The sequence below is a fragment of the Chelon labrosus genome, assembly GCF_963514085.1.
Source record: "Chelon labrosus genome assembly, chromosome: 20".
Lineage (NCBI taxonomy): Eukaryota > Metazoa > Chordata > Actinopteri > Mugiliformes > Mugilidae > Chelon > Chelon labrosus.
Window position 1 is genome coordinate 13,389,582 of NC_140353.1, and position 20,248 is coordinate 13,409,829.

Below are 20,248 nucleotides of genomic sequence, written 5' to 3' on the forward strand. Positions count from 1 at the left end.
TAACAAACACTGAGATAAAACTTAACCTCTGGGTTGTCTGAACCTGAGGCGACTAAACCCGAGCTGTCGGTTCCACAACACCGGTTTGCAATCAGTTCAATCAACCCCGGATTATTTAACCTAGAGTTGTGCGCGATCACGGCGAAGTTATAAAGGCATCATCTATTGAGAGTCGAAACCATGAGTAAAAATGGCAAAGCGCAGAGCAGCCTATTTTTCTGAGCGGAGCAGCAAGTTCTGCTCGAGGCGTACGAGGAGGAAAGAGCGATAATCACGAAAAAAGCAATACTTGCGCGTCTGCCAAGGAACGAGATCTTGCTTGGCAGAGAATTGCCGACCGCGTAAATGCGTAAGTTTAGTAGGATATAGCACACTAATGTGTCAGAAGCACAATAATTCAGTAGATATTAGGCTACATATTAACTGCTTTGTATGAGACTTTCTTATACTATTGACTACCTTGTCATATATTGTATTATTTTTAATTAGATGTAACCCGACCGCCCTCAAGAGAACGTGGCCGCAGGTCAAAACAAAATATAAAAACATTGTCCAAGTTGGTAAGATATATCTGGGTGCATCATCTTAGACATCACTTATCCAGTATTATATTCTTGAATTGCCATATTGCAACAAGTTACATTAATAATTTCAAAGCCAATAGGAAGAAAGCAGAGGAGAGGAAGACCGGTTCTGGGCCAGCGGTGTCCCCCCTCACCCCTGTGGAGGAGTTGGCGATCAGTATCAATCGAGGGCGTCCGATGATGGAGGGGATGATCCTGGGGGCACGTCATCGGAGCCCTCAACCTCCCAGGAGGAGCAAAATGAACAAGTGCAATGTATTTACCCTAATAGGCCCACGCCTAAATCACAATGTCTAATTTGTGTAGCCTTGCATGTTCGAAAATGACCAATTTATAGCCAATATTACCGTTCATATAAATAATAGGAGGATGAATAGACATTATCAGCAGTCACGGAGGAATCGAGGTAAAGAAATGCTGTGCAGAGACTAGAGCATAGTTTCTTCATGTTTTCTGTCAGTGCATGAGAACACTGGATCAGAACATTTGCTCTATAATGAAGTGTTTTCTCTTTTCAGGCCATGAAACACGCAATGGGCAAATAAATGTGTCAAACAGTTTTACGTGCATTTATTTTATTTTTTTTGGTTGAAGTGATTGTGACAGATTTCATCACGCATTCTTTGACCATCTCTGATGTCAAGTTGCTGAATGTGTTCCTATCTGCTCCTCAATAGCAGGAACTAATTCATTGCGCAACGTTGCAATGTTGTGCAATAGGCTATCGCACGCGCAACGATGAGCGAATCCACGATGCGTAACGTTCGAAATGTGGGGATGGAGAATGTTGTTTAAATATATTAAAGATTCCGCAGAAAAACAGTAGCGCTCTGGCAAAAACTCATCAGGAAAAGAAAGGATATTAAGTCGTGGTCTTATCACCCTCTCACGGTGAATAGCCCGAATGATTTGTGCTTCAATGTCAATTGGATCTTCCTCAAAAGGAAACGTCATTGTGTGACAAGTGTGGAAACAGCGGTCTGGCTGAACGTGCACTTAAATACCCGAACATAACCTGAACAAAACCTACCCCTACCAGGTTAAGTTCAGAGCCTATGTTACCATAGTTACTTACATAGCTTGATCATTTTTGAGCGTTCTGGAACCGAAATCCCAGGTTTACCGCTAACTCAGGGTTTACATAGCCAGTTAAGTTCAGAGCCTATGTTACCATAGTTACTGACATAGCCTGATCATATTTGAGCGTTCTGGAACCGAAATCCCAGGTTTACCGCTAACTCTGGGTTAACATACCCAGAGTTAGCGGTAAACCTGCTTTCTGGAATACCCCCCTGGCCTCCAAATTCACTAGCTCCCAAACTGATCAAGTATCTGTGGGATGATCCACAGAGGACCCGCCCTTCAACCCATAGGACCCAAAGGCCCCCCACTAACAGTATTCTGTTACCAGACACCACAGAACACCCTCAGAAGGCCCATGTCTATTCTCTGATGAGTCACAACTGTTTTGGAGGCACAAGGGAGACCTACGCAGTATTAGGCAGGTGGTCATAATGTTATGCACTTACTGCTCTTCAACATAACTAACCCTGTTCTCTTCAGGTGTTTTTAGTGCTAATTAGACCAGCTAAACTGCAGGAGCTTTCCAGACTCAAGAAAAAGAATGCAGTGCAAACTAATTATTTGTCATGTCAACCAAACGCCAAGAAACATGGAGTATTTGCTCACTCACCTGTAGTGGTCGCCGCGCTAATACGTACTGCGTTTTGCGTTAGTTCCGTGAAATATTATGCTGCAAATATCCAGCAGCGAGTTTCAGAAGCTTTTATAAAATCATTGTTACCTTATTTAATCCAGAAAACACTTGATAAAGAATATATTTATTGACGTTCACTGGGATTGATTGTCCCGCAGTGCACAGGTGTAACAAATCAATCACTCGAACACGCCCACAGTCTTGAGAGGGCCAATCAGACAAAAGGATTGGAAACACGTGTTGTTGACGTTACATTTGGTGCATTGGACCATAACATTCAATTTCAAAAAACAAAACAAAACATCGTCTACAGTGTAAATGTGGTTTCATATTTAAAACCAGTCAGAAGAATTCATGTGTCCGTGCACCCCTTGTTATTTTCTTTAGGGAAATTTAAACTGCTATATTTTTTTTTGTCTTATGTCATATAATTTTTATAACATAAAGTTACAGCGATCAGGCATAACATTATGACCACCTGCCTAATATTGTGTAGGTCTCCCTTGTGCCTCCAAAACAGTTGTGACTCATCAGAGAATGGACATGGACCTTCTGAGGGTGTCCTGTGTTGTCCGGCAACAGAATGTTGTTAGTGGGGGCCTTTGGGTCCTATGGGTTGAGGGGAGGGGCCTCTGTGGATCATCCCACAGATACTTGATCAGTTTGGGATCTAGTGAATTTGGAGGCCAGGTCAACACCTTGTGCTGTTTTTCATGTCTTTTGAGTTGTTCCTAAACCATTTTTGTGTGTCAGGCTTCTGTTATTAAGGAGTGTCAATGCTATGGGGTAGGGGTTTCTGGTCTGGTCTAGGTGGTAACATCCACATGAATGCCAGGTCCAAAAAATTCCCAACAGAACACTGAATTGTCACAAGAGGTCAATGTTATTTACTTCTCCTGTCAGTGGTTTTGATGTTGAGGCTGATCGGTGCAAGTTGCAGAAGTACCCAAGGTATGCATTTTGCCCTGCTCAGATCTCATTTTCAGGGTGTACGCACATGGTTTGGATTTTTGCGATCCTGCGGCAAATGCACCACTTTGGCCGTTTACCAGTTTTAAACTATCATTACAATAACCACTTTTATCCTTTGCAGTGGTGTGGGAAAAAAAAACCCAATCTCTTCAATGTAGAATATATGAATTACAGAAGAAAAAAATATCAACTCTGAATCACCAGTAAGAAGAAACATTTTATTCACAGGTACTGTAAAAGTAAAACACAAGCTGCCGTATTATACATTTATACACAGGGTTTGAAAATCCTATACAAAAACAAAGATATTAGAAAATATGGGTTTTGATATGAAATATGACCTCACATATAATCATTTCTTGGAAAAAGGTCTTGGTTTGGTAATATTCATTTCATTTATGAGCCTAACCCCACATTAGAGAAAACTGAAATAGTTGTAAAAAATTAGAATGGTAAAAATGGCGTAGAAATCATTCTAAAAAAATGATTAAAAAAATCTCATGCAGCATCTTCAGAAAGGGCCTGAGAGAGTACATCTTTGTAAAGGAAAGAAAACAACATCATATTTGTCATAGATATAGAAATCAAACACACCCAGATACACCAAAGCCAGTCTGTTTTTCTTAACAATCATTTTCACTGATCATCTTTGTTCTCTCCGTGTCAGCTGTTTGACTCCCAAGCACATTCTGGCAGCTACAAAGAGCTGATATCATGATTGATTCTGCTGAACAATGCCACGATCATTTGCTCTTATTCACCGCATCCTTTCATGGGAAACTTACAATTCTTTGTGTGAGACACTAGTTCAATGTTGTTGATTTGTGTGTTTTAAAAAAGGAGTGGAGTAGGGGCCAAACTGTGTCGTTGCCCTTAAGTCGGTATTGAGGTTCTTTAAGTAGTTGCAGTAAATGTACTGGAATGCATAGAGCCAAGGCTTGGATAAATGACTGTATACGAGGCTGGCAGACTTGTGCTGTCTCATCTGTGCCGCTTTGTTTTACAGTACATAGAAAAACCCAGTCCAAGCACATTTGGAGAGAAAGTGGGCTTACACTGATGAGCACAGCTATCAGTGTAACCATACATCATAGGTGAGTGTAGGGAAGGTTGCGTCTCTCGCGGTTGCATGACCACAAACTGAGGCACCAGAGAGAATGGCTGAATCAAGAATTTCACTCACTGTCCATCACAGTGCTCTTCTGATTGATATGTTTTGGCTTAATCTCTCATTTTCAGTGACATAAACATGGGCAAGCACAGCTTGAATAAGCTCTCTGACCACCGCTCTACCTTAGTGCATCCACTGAGACCGATTTTGATCAAGGCAACTGGAGGGAAAAACATTCACTCTACCTGCAAGCCTTCACAGGCCGGTTGGCAGGAGATGAGTGACAACAGCTAATGCAGTCCTTGATGAGATAACATAGTCCAGTCTGAAAATCTAGAAAACTACAGAACCAGAGATTTAACATAAGGCGCAAGAGGCTGAATGAATATGGATAAAATGCTGACTGAGGTTTGAAACAAGAGAAAAGGCAAAGTCTGGGAGCGCAATAACATTAGCTTATTGCTTTTTCTTTTTTTCTTTCTTTTTCCCTTGAAAAGGATATTTGTACACACCACATATTCATTTAAATACACTATACAATGGAATATAAAATATTTTTTTCTCAAAAGCAATATGTTCAGGGTCTGCTTAGGTATGCTTAAGATACCCGCACCTTGTGGAAAATAATGACTCAAAACAAAACAGTAAAAAAAGGCACTTCCAGGTGTTGTTCATTGACTTTTGAGTAAGTGATGGCCACTGCCTTGCCACAGAGGCAACAGCATTTGTGCTCACGTTTAATTTCTCTGCCATGTCCTGGACAACGAGGCACTGCAGCTAGGTGGTCGAGATCTCCTCTGTTTTCATGTGAAGATCCACTCTCCATCTCACCTCTGCCTCTCGCTCTTCATTCCAGTGACGTCTATAGACCGACTGCTACATTTCGTCTACCTTTGTCTTCTTCTCACTTCCTCTTCCGTTTCCTCCTCGACTTTCTTTTGTCCTCAGACTTCGACTTCACGCAGTCCCTCCTGAGTGCCTGGCGTTGACATGCTGATGTCGAAGCAGGTCACCATCATCACACGGGACTTGCATAGGTTGACACAGAACTCCAGCTCCTCTGTGGCCTGAGCCAAAGCCTCCAGGTACTCTGCGGACTCTTTATCCAAATTCTGGTCCACCTCAACTGCAGAAACAGGAAATTAATGTTTGATTGCACGGCTTGCTAACGATCATCCTTTAACGTTCCGTCAATAACTTGCATTAAAATTAAATCAGCTTTTACTTACACTCTCCTATCCACTTGCTGGGGTCCATCATCAGTCTGGATTTGGTGTCTTCCAGCTCCTCCAACAACGCTTCATGCTTCGCCCTCAGTTCCCTCACTTGCTGTTGCCTTCTCTCCAGCATCTTCAGCTTACTGTTAAAATACAGAAGGCCCTGGGGGGGAAACGGGAATTGCAATGCACGTTAATTTAGCTTCAACAACTCTGAAGTAGTTAAAAAAATAAAAAATAAATGTAAAAAGTCAAAAAAGTGGCACAGCGTTAATGTAAAAACGTGTGCTGAAACTGTAATACAGTCTGTGCTGCTTTTAATTAATTAAATGTCAGTCAAAAAAATTTGCTCACCTTGTCGACATCTTGGAATGGTTGCTAGAGAAAAGAAATAACATAAAATATGTTAGCATGCTGAACAAGGCAATTTTATTTATAGCAAACTATATGCCGAAGAAATATAATGTTCATATAACGTGTACATAATATATTAAGAAGAAAAGTGACAGAAATCCAATGAATTACTTGCCACTCATGTAGTGATGGCTGGGACAAGAAGATTAAAGATCAGTTTTACTAAAAGTAAATCATGCTTCTACCTATAGCCAATTCAGCATCTTCTTTAAAAAGTCCCTACTAGGTGTCAGCAACTTGTGTAAGCAGTTAATGGTCCTCAGAAATGGAGTCAGCTATAAAAAGCAATCAGGCAGCCAGTGATGATCAGTACTGGTTAGCTGGTGTTTGGCCTTCTCACATTCTTCATCCAATCTTTTCATGAGCATCTTAGTTTTCATTCATACGCCCTTCCATATCAGTGTCAGCAATAAGCCAAGTCATCGCTCATATCCAAACCAATTAACCCTCATCAGTAATTGCCTCCTGAACTCATGACATTCCCGAGGATCACTGCCAAAATAACAAGCTCTGGGAATCTGGGCGCAGACATTTTAACTCCAGGATTTGCCAATGAGCTGACGGAAGGTCAGACGTCTGGGACGTATTATTCCTGTCATGTTCTTTAAAAAGAAACTGGGAAGACGTGAGCTAAGACATTCCCACCACGTAAGTCAGCGTGGCACATCTTGAGCATGTACGGCATCGATGTTGCACATGCAAAATATTTCAGAGGCTTAGCAAGTGGGATTCACAAGACCCTCGACCCAGACGTTACGTTATCTAAGACAAGTTTAGCAAAATGAACAACTATCCAGAACAAGTCAGGAGTGTCCATCTGCTCACCTCTGCGGTTTCCTCCTGACGGCGCCTTTGGAGCCGTTCCACATCATCGATCTCATACACCTTGATCTCAAAGGGCTCCTTCAGCGGTCCAGCCATAGGGGGCAAGTCCACCCACTGACCCGCTGTGCCTGCTTTCTTCCCCAGCGATGAGGTGTCTGGCAGAGGTGCCGGGATTAGTCGTCTTCTCTGGAAGCCTAAAATGCCATCACATGCAGTTGGACAAACACCAGTTACTATGCTGACGTGCAACAGTAGTACATGCCAAGATCTATGAGAAAATATTTATGAGTCCCACTCTGAGATACAAAGAGATGCTAGGCTTTACACAGGACGGACAAGTTGTGGTGATTGCATATTTATAAGGGTTTACATTCTGTGTATCCACAGCCTGAATGAATCCAAAAGGTCAGTGTAACACACATGAATTCAAGGGGTTTTATCCAAGACAAAAACACGGACCTGGTCACTATGTTCAGTTTATTTTATCTGATCATCACACAGTTTGAAGCAGTCTTGTTTGAAATATTCATTACCATTTCACATACATATATATATGAATAATGCATGCTGCTGATTTAGGAGGAGAAAATTCAATGAAATACCAATTCGTGACTATAATAAGAATGTTTTCATAGACTTATGGTTAATTTCCTCAGAGAGAGCACTCAAATCTTGTGCTATGTGAATGTTGGTTGTTTCACAAGAAAACACTCTTTGATAGTTGTCTCTGCTATAACCAGCATGATATATGTACAGTATAACATTTTTGAATATTATCAATATCTGCAATGTAATTGTAACAAAAAAACAAACCCCAAATTAGTTTCTTACCATTTGCTCTCTTCTTGGGATACTTGGAGCACCGTGCTCTTCCTGAAGTTGAAAAGCCGCTCTCGCTCATGGAGTCGTGCGCAGATGAAGCGCTGCCTGTGGCTTCACTGTCACGGATCATGCTTTCATATCCGCTGCTGCCACCGCTGTGGTAGAACAGAGCTGTGCGGCCCATAGCTGGAGGCAGCTCCCCACTCAACACACTGCTGTTGTCACTGCCGTGGCCACTGCTGTAGCGTTGAGGCCGCCTAGGTGCCGTGATTTTGCTGTATGGGGAGGGCAGCATGGCAATGGGGGCTTTGTCTTCATTCACGTTCACCCCACTGTCATTCCCACTGTCTGAATCTCCTGAACCTCTCACGTGTTTGCCTGATATGTTGCCTGTCGCCAGTTCGCTCACACGACTATTTGCAGCCCTAATGGCCTGCTTTGTGCCCATGATAGTCCCTCTTCCAGGCTTGCTGGTGACGGCAGCAGTGGTCCGAGGGGCTGATGTTCGACCTGATGGAGGGAGGTTGGCGTTGGTATTTCTGGTCGTAGGAGGGGCCAAAGACTTTGTGGAGGAGCTCAGGCCCTTGGAGCTGTTCGCTGACAATGACCGTGCCTTACTACCGTTAATTGTTCCTAATGCTCTGGGATTTACAGAAGCTTTTGCTTGACCAGGTTTGCTAACATTTCCTCCGCTTGGGGAAGATGGGCATGTAGCTATAGGAGAGCTGGATGAATTAGGAATACCAAATCTCGGAATGGACTTGCTGGATTTGCTACTGCTGCTCCCCAGACTTGCTCCACTATTCTCCCTACTAAGCGCAGCTCTGGAACCTGATAGAGAGAGACTTTCACACCTTTCCAGCGACATCTGACTGCCATAATGCTGCCCAGCTTCTCCTCTAGGCCCTCTGGCCTTCAGGCTGGAGGTCACTTTGGCTGTATTGAGGCTGGAGGTTTTATAACTTGTAGAGTCTACTCTGTGGCGTACCTCAAGCTCATCCTCTGATACAGCTGCCCTTGCTCCAGAGGTCCTCCCTGCCTCCCCGTATGCTGACCTTAAGGCACTTTGGGGCAGCAGGGACTTAGTCTTATGATCAAGACTGGATTTTCTCACTGGAGGAGGAGGAGGTGAGGTGTAGCCAGGTTTGGGGAGATTACTTGCTTTTTGTGAGTTGGCCTTGTTGTTTTTCCCTAGAGAGGAGAATTTAAGGCTTGTGGTGGATGCAATGATATCTAGGGTTCCCTTGAAGTCTGTGGAGGAATGGATGACGGGCACTGTTCCCAGGGTGGTAGCACCTCGTCTCAGCTGAGGCATTTTGCTGGGTGGATTCTTGCTGGCTGACTTCTCACAGCCATCGACCACCCTCAGCGATGAGGTAGACCCCTGCACCTTAGGTGGGCGAGGTACACTGTTGCTGCTGTTGATGGTTTTGCTAGAAGGGATGCCACTGGGGGGGTTTCTAAGAAATTTGCTGGTGCTGCTGGAGTCAGAAAACTGAGGTTCTGAGTGACTGACAACGCGCTGCCAAGGATCTTCCTTGACCTCTTGCCTTGGTGGTTCTCTACTGCTGCTGCTACTACTATGAGAGATGGATGAGGTAGGTTTAATCTTCCTGGGAAGACTAGTGTGGACTATGGAGGGGCCTTGTGGAAGAGGGGACGAGCTGAGGGAGTGAGCTTTTGTTATTTTAGATGTGAATCTGAGGGAGCCTTTTGTCGATTCTGGCGAAGGGGGACCCTTTGTCAATGACAGCTTGCTTGAGGCAGCGCTATCACTGTCTAGTTCAGAAAAACTAAATCCGCTGTCATTTAAGGAGTTCTTGGCATCTCTAGGAGAAGATACACAATGAAACATGTCCAGGGAATCAAAATAAAAGGCGGCCTCTGGTCCTATGTGTTTGGCCTGTGGAAGGAAGACGTCCGTAGAAGGAGCCCCTTCACTTTCCAAGGTGCAGACGCTAACTTCACTCAGCCAAGAACTGATAGATGAACCCCTGCTGTCTATACACTCCGCTGCTCCTTCCTGAAGGGGTGTAACCACTGCAACGTTCATCTCTGATCCACCCGCAGCTGATGTGTAAGCATCAAATTCATCATTGATGCTGCTAATGATGCTGACAGGTCGGGAACCAGAGGCCAGGGCCTGAAGGGAGCAGTCACTGTTAAAGCTGATAATGCTTGATGGTCGACCCTTATCTACTATACTGCCAATTGACAGCTCCTCAACTACAGTGAACACCAACTCATCCTCTCCATTTAGCTCCACAGGCTGCTGCAGGGTGACAGTAGCTCTGAGGATGTCCCGATCCAAACATCTTTCCCTTAAGGTGGAGCGCACCTGGCACACCTCCACTGGACCTCTTAGGAAGGGGGACGTGCAAGGGTCTCTTCTTTTCACTGCTTGGTGGCTCATTCCCACAGGTGGCATTCTAGTGCTGGATCTTTCTTCGTTGTCTGCATTTTCTCTCTGCTGTGTAGGAGGTGGGGCTGGCTTTGGCAAGGCTTTCTTGTTGAAGTAGACCTTCTCCCTCACCACAGGCTCAGAGCTTGGTGCTGCCAGCTTACTTGTACAAACTTGGCTTTCAGAAACCAAGGCCTTCTCACCATCAGCGCTGGTCCTGCATATATTTTGAACATTCTCTGATGATGTCCTTTCTGCGGATAACCCCTTGGCATTGTCCACTTTAGATTTAGTATTGGGACTGCAGGACAGTGGTGTGGGGACAGATTTAGGAGATTGATTGGGTGAGATGCCCTCTTGGTTGTGAGAAGCATTTGCGACAGTCTTTGGTGAAACCGAGCCTTGGCTCTCCTTAGATTTGTCGATCTTAGGGCTACCCTGGGATCGCTTGCCCTCTCCAACAAATGCAGTGGGTTCTTCACTGCCATCTATACACTCCAGCCTCTCCTGCAGCTCAGCAAATGTGTTGCATTTAAAGAACTGGTCTCTGTCCAGAGGGCCCTCTTTTACAGACTTCTTCTTGTTCAGAGATGGGATGATTGGAACAAAGGCCGGTGGGCCTTCATTGTCACTAAGCTCCCTGTCCGAGATTGCTGTTCCCCCAGGCCCCACGTAAATAACAGTATCACATGACTGTTCACTACTGGAGGAGTAGTCTGGGTCACTGAGCAGGGAGGGAAGGTCCGGGTCCAGGGCTACTGTCCGAGGGTGAAACGGCCTGAGGTGGGGTGGCCGGCGGATCCTCCCTTCCTCACAGGAACTTTCCCCTCCAGATGAACTGGATGCATACTGCACGGCAGAGTTAAAGCAGAAAAGTCATTCGTTTTTCTACATTTGAAAATTATATCATTAAGTGATGACAGTAATGTGGTTCTATCTTTTTGAAATATTAATGTAACTATCTTTCCATTTTACAAAACCATTTAGCTCTTTCAATTTATTGCAGATTCACATCTTAACAATTTCACAGTAAAATCAATCTCAGGGTGAATATTAATTTATATGATGTTACAAGTCAATATTTATCTAAAGGATAAGAGAGCATATCAATACTCAAAGAGAAATGAATGCCATTAATGCAAATTGCTATGTGTGGACCGCAATACAATCATGACTGGGGCCAATACTAAATTAAAACATGCTGTCATTTCACCTAATTATCCGGAGCATATATTTCCATAATGCAAGGGAATACATTACACACCTCCTTGGACCATAGTATTGATTACATGATTATGTGTCGAGGACCTGAGAAAAACTAGTTCTGAGTTACTGCACTAATAATATTTCATCCGCATAGCCATTCACACATTCATTTTCTTAATCACTAAAAAATTACAAGAGGAAGACACATTTAAAGGATTTCATTCATGGCATTATTTATGATTAATAAAATCAGAGTTTCCCATGCAGATTAAATGTGTATTAGCTATAATAGCAACATACGTTTAGTAACATTTATCAGTTCATCAGTGTACCTTAGATTTCTTCTTCCTCATTCGGTGGATGCGGGATGCCAGCTGGATGGTGGTGAGTGAGTCAGCGTAGTTGGCCGGGGAATCAGAGATGTGGGCAATCATGGTGGTTCTGCAGTTGATGTTTCCAAGAGACTCCCTCAACAGCATTGTCAGTTTGCTGTCCCTGCAGGGTGCATTTACGTAGTTATTAGCAAACACTACGGTGATCTTTTAAACTGAGAATAGAAGAGGCCGGCATTTCCCCAGGGTGAGCTGTGAATTCTCTGAGCTGAAAAACACTCCCAAATGAGGAGTCATTCATCTTTTCACTTGAGTGACTATGGTATGATCTTGTGCAACACCAGTGAAAGCTATTATATGAGATTAACTAAACAAACTAAATAAATAGTCACACGGAAAACCTACAAGGTTGACAACACATGCAGTGACTCGTCTGAAGCACTTAACATATAGATAAGATTTTTCGGAAGCTGAAACACGGTAAAGTAACAGTAAAACAAATGGTGGGTTTCTTACCTGTAAGGTACATGTTTTGCTCCATTTGCTAAAGCCATTATGACGTTTCCCAGTGCGTTCAGGGACAGACACAAGCCTCCTCCTCCGTCTCTGCTTTTACTCAGGACCTTTTCACAGCTCCCCAAGTCGATGAGGTGCAGTCGGCTCCGTCCTCCTGACACTGTGTCAACGGCAGAAGGAGAACCAGGTGAGAACAACACAGACACTCCCTCCGTGAAGTTGGCTCCTCAAGCACTGTGTCATGATGACAGGAGTGGCACAGCTCTTTCTGAGCTGTCTGGTTTGTGTATGAGTAAGATTCCCACACTGAAGGGATTCAAATTGGAGCCAGACTGGTAGACTCCCACCAGATGTGTAACTCATGGTAACAGTAAGTCCTTTGGTTAGACACATAAAAACTAAAGAATTCACTGACAGTCAGAAACACAGTCCCCTTCTGATGGTTTAAAATGCAGACAGAGCAAATCTTCTGTCATTGTAAAACTCATGCAGCTATGACAACGGCAGCAAAATATTAAACTTCTGTCAGTAAATGTCAAACCTTCATTTGCTCTAATCCCATTCAGAAACACTAAGGGCTTCATGTACTGATCCAGCTGCTTGCATACAGTTCACTTTATAACTCTGTGCTAGCAATGCATGGCGGCAACTTGTAGGTTCACCTCTACAGAGAAGTATTAACGCAGTTATACTAACTTCCGCCTTTGCCACTCTTCTCCATGCGGTATTGGTAAATGTGCAGCGTGAACAGCATGTGGGAGTTGCGTCGCTCGTCCTCATCGGCATTCGGTCTGCTGGTGCTGCGTGCGGCAATGGCTGCATCCAGAAAAAAGGCGGCCTTCTCTGCAGTTGGGGCACGAAGCTCACTCTGATTCTGGAGCTGCAGGGGTGGGAAGGAAGAGACAGAGAACATGGTTTGGGCGGGCAAAAGAGACCACATAGGGCTTGAGAAAGATGGATAGATGGGGAAAAGGATCCCGGGGAAGGGAAGTAACAGTGAGTGAGGGGAGCCAGTTAATTGGACCCCAGCACACATTTCTTGCCCATTAGATTGGGTCTCGGGGGGTATTAAAACAGCAGATATGCACACAGAGGGAGGAGGATTAGAAGGGGTAATAGTGGAGCAGAAGGCAGGGGCACTTCTCTCACAATGATGTGATGGTGGTAGTGGTGGGATACCGAAAGAAAAGAGGAGTTAGAAGAGAGAGGAGGCGGGGGGCATCATGAAGGGAGCCCACGCGTGGCTTCTGAGAGGAAGAGCAAGAAGGAGCTTCACAGAACTGCAGAGCCTTTGAAGTCAGAGTCCATACATATCCCCCAAAAAACAACATCTGACAGCAGCACCTGTGAGTGCCTCCAACCCTATCACTCCACCATCCCCCAATAATACTACTATTGTGCTACAGATGGCTAACAATAACACAAGGATAAGAGATGCTGATGGATTCTGACAGTAGAGTCAATATAAAGGTAAGAAGAAAGCCATCAATACCACAGATGGGTTTGTTGGAAATATAAAGCAAAGATGTCAGGAGCAGGTAGGTTAGAGTGAGACAAACACATACACACATGCACTCACAAGAAGTTTAAATATCTTAGGGAGAAGGAGGAGGTAGATCATAGACAGAAAAAAAGATCAATACTCAGACAGACTAATACTTCATAACCCAAGGGAGAATGAAAGGATCAGTGAACAAAGAAAAGGCAGAGAGATGGAATGCTTCTCACCTGAGTGCCACAGATGGGATCCTCTCTGAGGTGGATTCCCGGAGACTGGCCTTCCTGCAGGCTGCCTGTTGACACCTCAGACAGCAAGTCCTTCAGCTCTTCATCTTTTCCAAAGATTTCCACGGCAGACACGCGGACCGAGAAGCGCGTGCCCGTCTTCTCCTTGCGCTCGTTGATGAGCTTGAAGAGCCAGGAAATGGCACAGGGCACAATGCCTAGACTCTGAGTGGAGCTGTCTTTGCCAATCATGGTGTATGTCTTGCCTGGGGATGTGTGAAAAAGAGAGAGGGGGATGAAAATGGAAATATTGCCTTGTGTCTGGAAGCGAGCTACACACACACACTATGTTCAAACTAAATTTACTTCTTTCATCAAGCTGTCTGGAATAGCCAGGAAGTTCACAAAGAAATAGGCACTGACATTGGGTATTTTCGGAGGGTTATTGTGTTAAACAACTGCTCGTGAAAAAAATTAATAATGGCTGATGTGGGGGATCGGAGGTAATATACGGAACATGCCAAATAAAAATCAAAAGCTAATCCAAGGACCTATTCCAGGAGCAGCCATTCTGTGGAGAATTGCAGTTAGTGGAAACAGCAAGCCCTTCAGCCTAAGAGCACTGGCCAGTCCAATTACTAAGATTTTAATTACAGACTGAGCTCTGAAGCCTTGGTGCAGCACTATGCCCCTCACCCCCATCTTAAACTCACTACCCATTCCTTTTTCTCCAATCTCCCATTCCTTGACTCACCCCAGTGCACAGCTAAGCCAATTGTGGACATCAAGTGTAGCTAACAAAGAGCAATGAGAGTTTTATTTGGCTATCAAAGGCACTTGTCTAATCTTCTGCCAGTGGAGGAGCTTACCGAGCTTGACTTGGCCGAAACAGAAGATGCAACCGTCTGCACCGTTCACCACGGACTGGATGACCTCGGCTACCGTCCCTGAGCACACCTCAACCTGTGAAAAACGCAAAGAGACAGCCCCCCTCACAGTCAATTTACAATTCGGCCACATTTTAGAGATACTGTAAAACAGGCATGCTGAAAACAATGAATCCAAAATGTCTGATACGCTAAACAGTTATTTGGCATTGGTTACACCAAATCATATTAATGGTTTCTGTATTTTTCATCACTCAGGTGCATGTGTGTGTGTGTGTGCTGCAATGCGTGGCTTGTTTTTGCAATCTGTTTCAGCATGGGTCCTCTGGGGCAAGGCTTCTGCAGCAGAGGCCTCTTCCCATACATCACACGGCAAACAAGACCTCTAACAGCAGAACAGCTTGCTGTTACAGTTAGCCACCAGCAGTGCTGTCCCAGCGGCACAATCTAGCAGCTTGGCCTCAGCTCCGCTGCAGAAACATTTAGGCCGTAGCTCTCAGCAGCCTGCTTCGGAAAATAACTGCTCGAAGTAGGTGGTATGATAGAAGATCTGAGGTTCTCACTGCAGTCCTACACCAGTGATGATAATCCCCTCTGCTCTTATAGCTATTTTGAGTTTACTGCACACTGGGGGAATGCATAAAATACTTGACCTCATATCTTCAGGAAATTTTGCCACATGCATTTATTCCATTAAAAGACTGTGGTGGAGAGAGCATAACTTGTCTGTCGCAATATAGTAAACATGTATCTGACCTTTGTCCTTTGTCAGGGGGTATGCCTGCTGTGTGCTGCACAGGGCTGAGGTTAGATATAGCTGTTCTATGAAAGGTTAGATATAAGTGGAGTGGATTCAAATCATTCCTCAGAAGGCTTAAAAGGCCCAGCTGTTCGGGCCACACTGGTAAGAATGCCCCCTGACCCAAGACAGACATTTTTTCTCTAAGCCCCCGGGCCACACCCTGGGAGGATAAAGATGTCCCCTTGCCCTTGAGAGGCACCTTAAACACACCTTAAAAAAAATAAAACACGTTCTTACACACACAAACACAGGATCTTACTTGAGAGGCATCCTGGGTAAAAACAGCATCGAAGGCAAATATCTTTGGGACGGCCACAGTGGCGGCTCTCCTGTGCCCTGAACCGGAGTGTGGGCTGGACGCGGGGTCGTAGAGGGTCAGCTGCTTCTTTCTGCTGTCTACTTTCAAGAAGGACTGAGACTCTGAGGAGTCTGCAGCCTCCAGAGACGGACAGATACGCATCATGACTTTCACCTAAACCACAGGGTGACACAGATAAGCAGGGAGAGGGAATAAAAAGGGTGGATTAGAAGGTCAGAAAACACAGAGCAAGACAAATGGGCAGACAGACTTGGCAGAGAGATCTATGAATGCACTTTCAGGTTCAGCACAGAGGAAGCAGAAAAATCCTTTCCTTGCAATATTTTCCATGAGGAGACATGCATGCGTGCATTCTGTGTAGTTGAGAGCGCCCTTCACCTCTATTCATTAACATCACATCCAACTATGTCAGAGCTGATGGACATCGATGTTACCATGGAAACACTCAGTCTCACATCGAGTCGATGGGTCAACACATTTTCTAATGGTGTTGGCAAAAGGCAGCAAGGTGACTATTGAAAGTCATAGCTGAAAACGGTGGAAGCTAATGTGATGTGTGAAGCGCCCTGCTGGGGGATTATCCCACAGGAGGTTGTTTTTCTGGACCAGGAGCGGCTCACCAGCATGGGATTGCAGGAGCATATGGCCCCCCCTCCGCTCATCCCACCTACTCACTCTCCTCCCTCTCCTCTCCTTCCCCTCTATTGCCTACAAAAACGCCAGCTCCACACCCTGTTGCATTCTGGGGCTTGACATTCATGAATTGAGCTTACAGTCTTAACACGTTCCACAGATAATTGTACAGTTCATCGTGCCCGCACGCTGCACCAAATGGGAAGCCATCTTATATCTACAGTAAATCTGATGATTCAGCACGGCTCTGACAAGCCCATTCATGTCTAATGTTATTGCCGTGGTTACAGGGAGTGAAATCATTCTGCCACTTAAACAGTACAAAGAAATGCTACAGTTTCCTGTCTGCTGCAGTGTGTGTGTGTGTGTGTGTGGTTTCGCGTGTGCATGTCAGGCTACACGACACCACCGTTTACAATCGCCTTCTTTAGAAATCCTGACAACTCTACATTGCTTTACAATCTGATGGTCAGATACGCGCCACCGCTATTTCTCTGAAGGCACTGGGAAAATATATACGTGACCCGACGGGGGACAGAAACGGCTCTTGGGATATGTTTTGCAGTGTTTGGCGTCGTTGTCAACTCCCAGACTGTTAAGTGTTACGCCTAGCATTATATCAACTGAACAGTTTCTATATGCTCCAGTTTGTTCTTATAGGGAACTTGATCCTGAGCCATTTCAAAGCTTCTTGAAAAAGTACCTGTGATGCCTCTCAGGCATGGAAACAAAAACCTTAAAACACAGCTAACTCCCTTCCCTTTTTTGACAGAAGACTGTTTTGCTCAGCCCGGGACTCGCCACCATCTTCACGCCTACACAAAAGGTCCATTCTTCCCCTGGCTAGTATATAAATATTTCTGCAGATCTAGGCTCCAGCACTCTGAAACAATGTGGCTGGAAATCCCTTTCTTTCAGCGAGTGAATTCATCTTGGAGTGCAAACTCTCTCTTTACTCCGTAGGGGGCTGTTATCGTGACTGACATGTGCATATGTTGAGTAAATTACATTTAAACTGGGCTTCCACATATGACTGCTGTGTGTCTGTCTACCAGACAGAGGCTACCAGTTGAGCTCAGTTTTATTTATGTTGGCAGAGATCAGACACCAGAGGCCACAGAGGATTGACTACAGTATTTTCACACCTCGGACTCCGTGCTAATGGCCTGTGTTTCCCTGTCCCTTGATCCCCCACAAAATCCATTAGTGGAGCTTGGCATTACTCCATCCACTCAACTGTCTCTACCTGAGAGAGCTGTGTCTAGGTCAAAAGTGGAGAAGTGGAAGTGACCTACATACGCTTGATGGAAACAAGACATTGACCTAAGGTAGAATGAATATAAAACATATGCAGGCAAACGTTAAAACCATGACGGCTTGGGAATATGGTATTTTAACTGCGATTCCATGAGCAAAAGAGAGGCAAGAACAAAGAAACTGAAAAACCACATTTCGTGTTACAATGAGAAGACCTTAAACATGTCGTGATAAGTTTGGAGCAACATCAAGATACCATAAATCCTTATTTCCCCTTTGAATGACCCCCTTGAACTGCACAGATGTACAGTATATGCCAGGTGTAGGCTTGAGGAGGCTTGTTAATGACACAGGTTTTTTATGAAGTCCGCGTGTCAATGGGTGATTTACAATATGTGGCAAAATTTCAACCGTCTGGATACCTGGCAACAAAAGCAAGCGCTTCCTATCCAGGTGGGATCTAATCTTGTTAGGGGACTTCTTCTGCTTTATAAATACAGGACGCCAGCTCAGACAAACAATACCCAATAAACCACAAAGGAAGAGCGATGTGTTTGTACAGCTTTGTTTAATGACCGCCCTATCGCTGCCCGCCTGACGTTCGGTACCACACACTGTACCTAAAAAGGAATTAGAAATCCTGCTGTTAGCGTGAGCGCAGATTTGTGAATTACTGTCTTTCTGTGTTCAGGGTGAGGAATGCTTGTCTCACAAACTGACTGAATTCATGACATTCCAGCAGGCTTATCTGACTGAATCTGCACGGACTGGACCAGACGGCATGCTGCCTGCGGACCAGTCTGTCGCCACTCGCCCTTTCAAACTGGGGTCTGTGTATATCTGTACGTGTGTGTGTGTTTGTGTGTGTGTATGAGTTTCTATAGGGGAAGGGTTAAGGGCAACGGGGAGTGGTGTCTTATATGAAAAGACTTTGTATATCCGTTGTGTTGTGTCTGTACATTCTGAGGATTAGGAGCATCTGTGCCACTAAGTCTTTTGTGCATTTGCTGCTATGCGTCTGTTCTCACCTTTCCCATCCCTGGGTTCTCTTTCACTTTGGACACGGCTCGGAGCAGGCATGGCGGGGCCGGGGGCGGCGAGACCTGCAGGATGCCGCTGAAGTTGGTCGGGTAGATGGAGGGCTCCTGTGGGTGGAGCAGCGAGGGCTGGTGTTTCTTCCGTTTGGAGGACAGATTCAGCTTCTGAGCTGCCCTGGAAGAGGAAAGAAAGAAAGAAGTTTATACTTAAGTAAATAGCTTTGTGATCTGGTAATGTTTTCTTCCAGTGAGGCACCCAATTAAGAGCTTATTGACTTAAGAGCTGCAAAACCATTAGAAATCACACGCTGACACTAAAGCATAAATTAATCTCCTTTTTATTTTGCAAAGTGCAGTAGGAACGCTGCACTATGCCACTGCACCCAACCACTATCCACTCTACAGACAGTCCATCTATACCTTGATATCTTTTTTAATACAGAAACTACAACATCAGAACGCAAACGATTACCAGTCCTTTTCTGTCAGGGACCAAACACAGGCTGTCGTGGCAGGAAGACACCATAAATACATGCACTTATCTTGATCAAACATGAAAAAGCTGTCTCAGACATGACAGGTGAGGATCGTTGAAACTCGACCCTCTGGGACGCAGTCATGTCCATTTCTGTTACCAAAGCCACGCAGTTATGAGAGAGAATGTTCATCCATTGTTAAAGTAAAAGCTAAAACTTGTACTTTACACTGAGAATTTTGATCCTTTAAGGCGACAGGCAGCAGCAAATGAGACACGGGAAGGTAAAATCAATGCTCCTCTTTTCTGAAACAATGTCTAGATGGAAACAAAGCAATTCTACGGCGCTGGTTCACTGAAGAACCCACAGCTGTAACTGAATCCCATCTTTTTGACAGTCCTCTAATTAAAATCCACTGTCATCCCGGCCTCTTGTCTCCCAGACTCAGCGCTAAGGAGAGGATAGATTCGCCGACTGAGTCAGGCACATGCACTCCTTTCTGTCTAAACTCCTGAAACTCAGGACAGCAGCAATATCTCTGCCAGGTCTGCAGGGAATCTGGCCAGACTGAGAGTAGTTCCAGGTATGGCATTGCCCTGGATCAGCTAACACTCACACACGCACACACACACCTCATATAGTAATTCAAGGTCAGCGAGGAAAGTAATACCCCTAGGAAATTCAAATGCACTCAAATGGTTTTCACTCGAGCAGTCAGATTTCAAAGGAAATGCAGGGAAGACAAAGCGTCGGTTGTCAACATGAAGGAAAGAGTGGCACGGAAAATGAAAGAAAATTGGAATCAAAGATGAGAAAACTGCAAGGCAAGGGATTTAGGGAGAGGTAAAAGCATGTGAAAAAGAGGAAAAGGAGAAAGGGCAAAAAAAAAAGAGAACAGATCAGTGTGTGTCCTAGCGAGCAGCCTAAGAGGGCAGCCTCAGCTCATTAGCCCTGTTCTGGGCTCCTCTGGACAGGACTGGGTGGGCTACTGCCAA

The 20,248-nt window shown here is 44.8% G+C and overlaps 1 protein-coding gene across 1 annotated transcript in view; it reads right to left on the reverse strand.

Moving 5' to 3' along the window:
- Window positions 1-3,470: 3,470 nt before the first annotated feature.
- Window positions 3,471-20,248, reverse strand: part of kif26ab (kinesin family member 26Ab) — a 61,657-nt gene continuing 44,879 nt past the window's right edge. The window contains exons 5-16 of the mRNA XM_084568963.1: window positions 18,769-18,952; window positions 15,791-16,003; window positions 14,712-14,805; window positions 13,846-14,108; window positions 12,814-12,997; window positions 12,118-12,277; window positions 11,602-11,764; window positions 7,672-10,912; window positions 6,841-7,034; window positions 5,956-5,979; window positions 5,614-5,764; window positions 3,471-5,510 (exon numbers count right to left, since the gene is read on the reverse strand). Coding sequence (XP_084425089.1) covers window positions 5,329-5,510; window positions 5,614-5,764; window positions 5,956-5,979; window positions 6,841-7,034; window positions 7,672-10,912; window positions 11,602-11,764; window positions 12,118-12,277; window positions 12,814-12,997; window positions 13,846-14,108; window positions 14,712-14,805; window positions 15,791-16,003; window positions 18,769-18,952 — 5,053 coding nt within the window. The 3' untranslated portion in view covers window positions 3,471-5,328. The remainder of the gene's footprint in view (window positions 5,511-5,613; window positions 5,765-5,955; window positions 5,980-6,840; window positions 7,035-7,671; window positions 10,913-11,601; window positions 11,765-12,117; window positions 12,278-12,813; window positions 12,998-13,845; window positions 14,109-14,711; window positions 14,806-15,790; window positions 16,004-18,768; window positions 18,953-20,248) is intronic.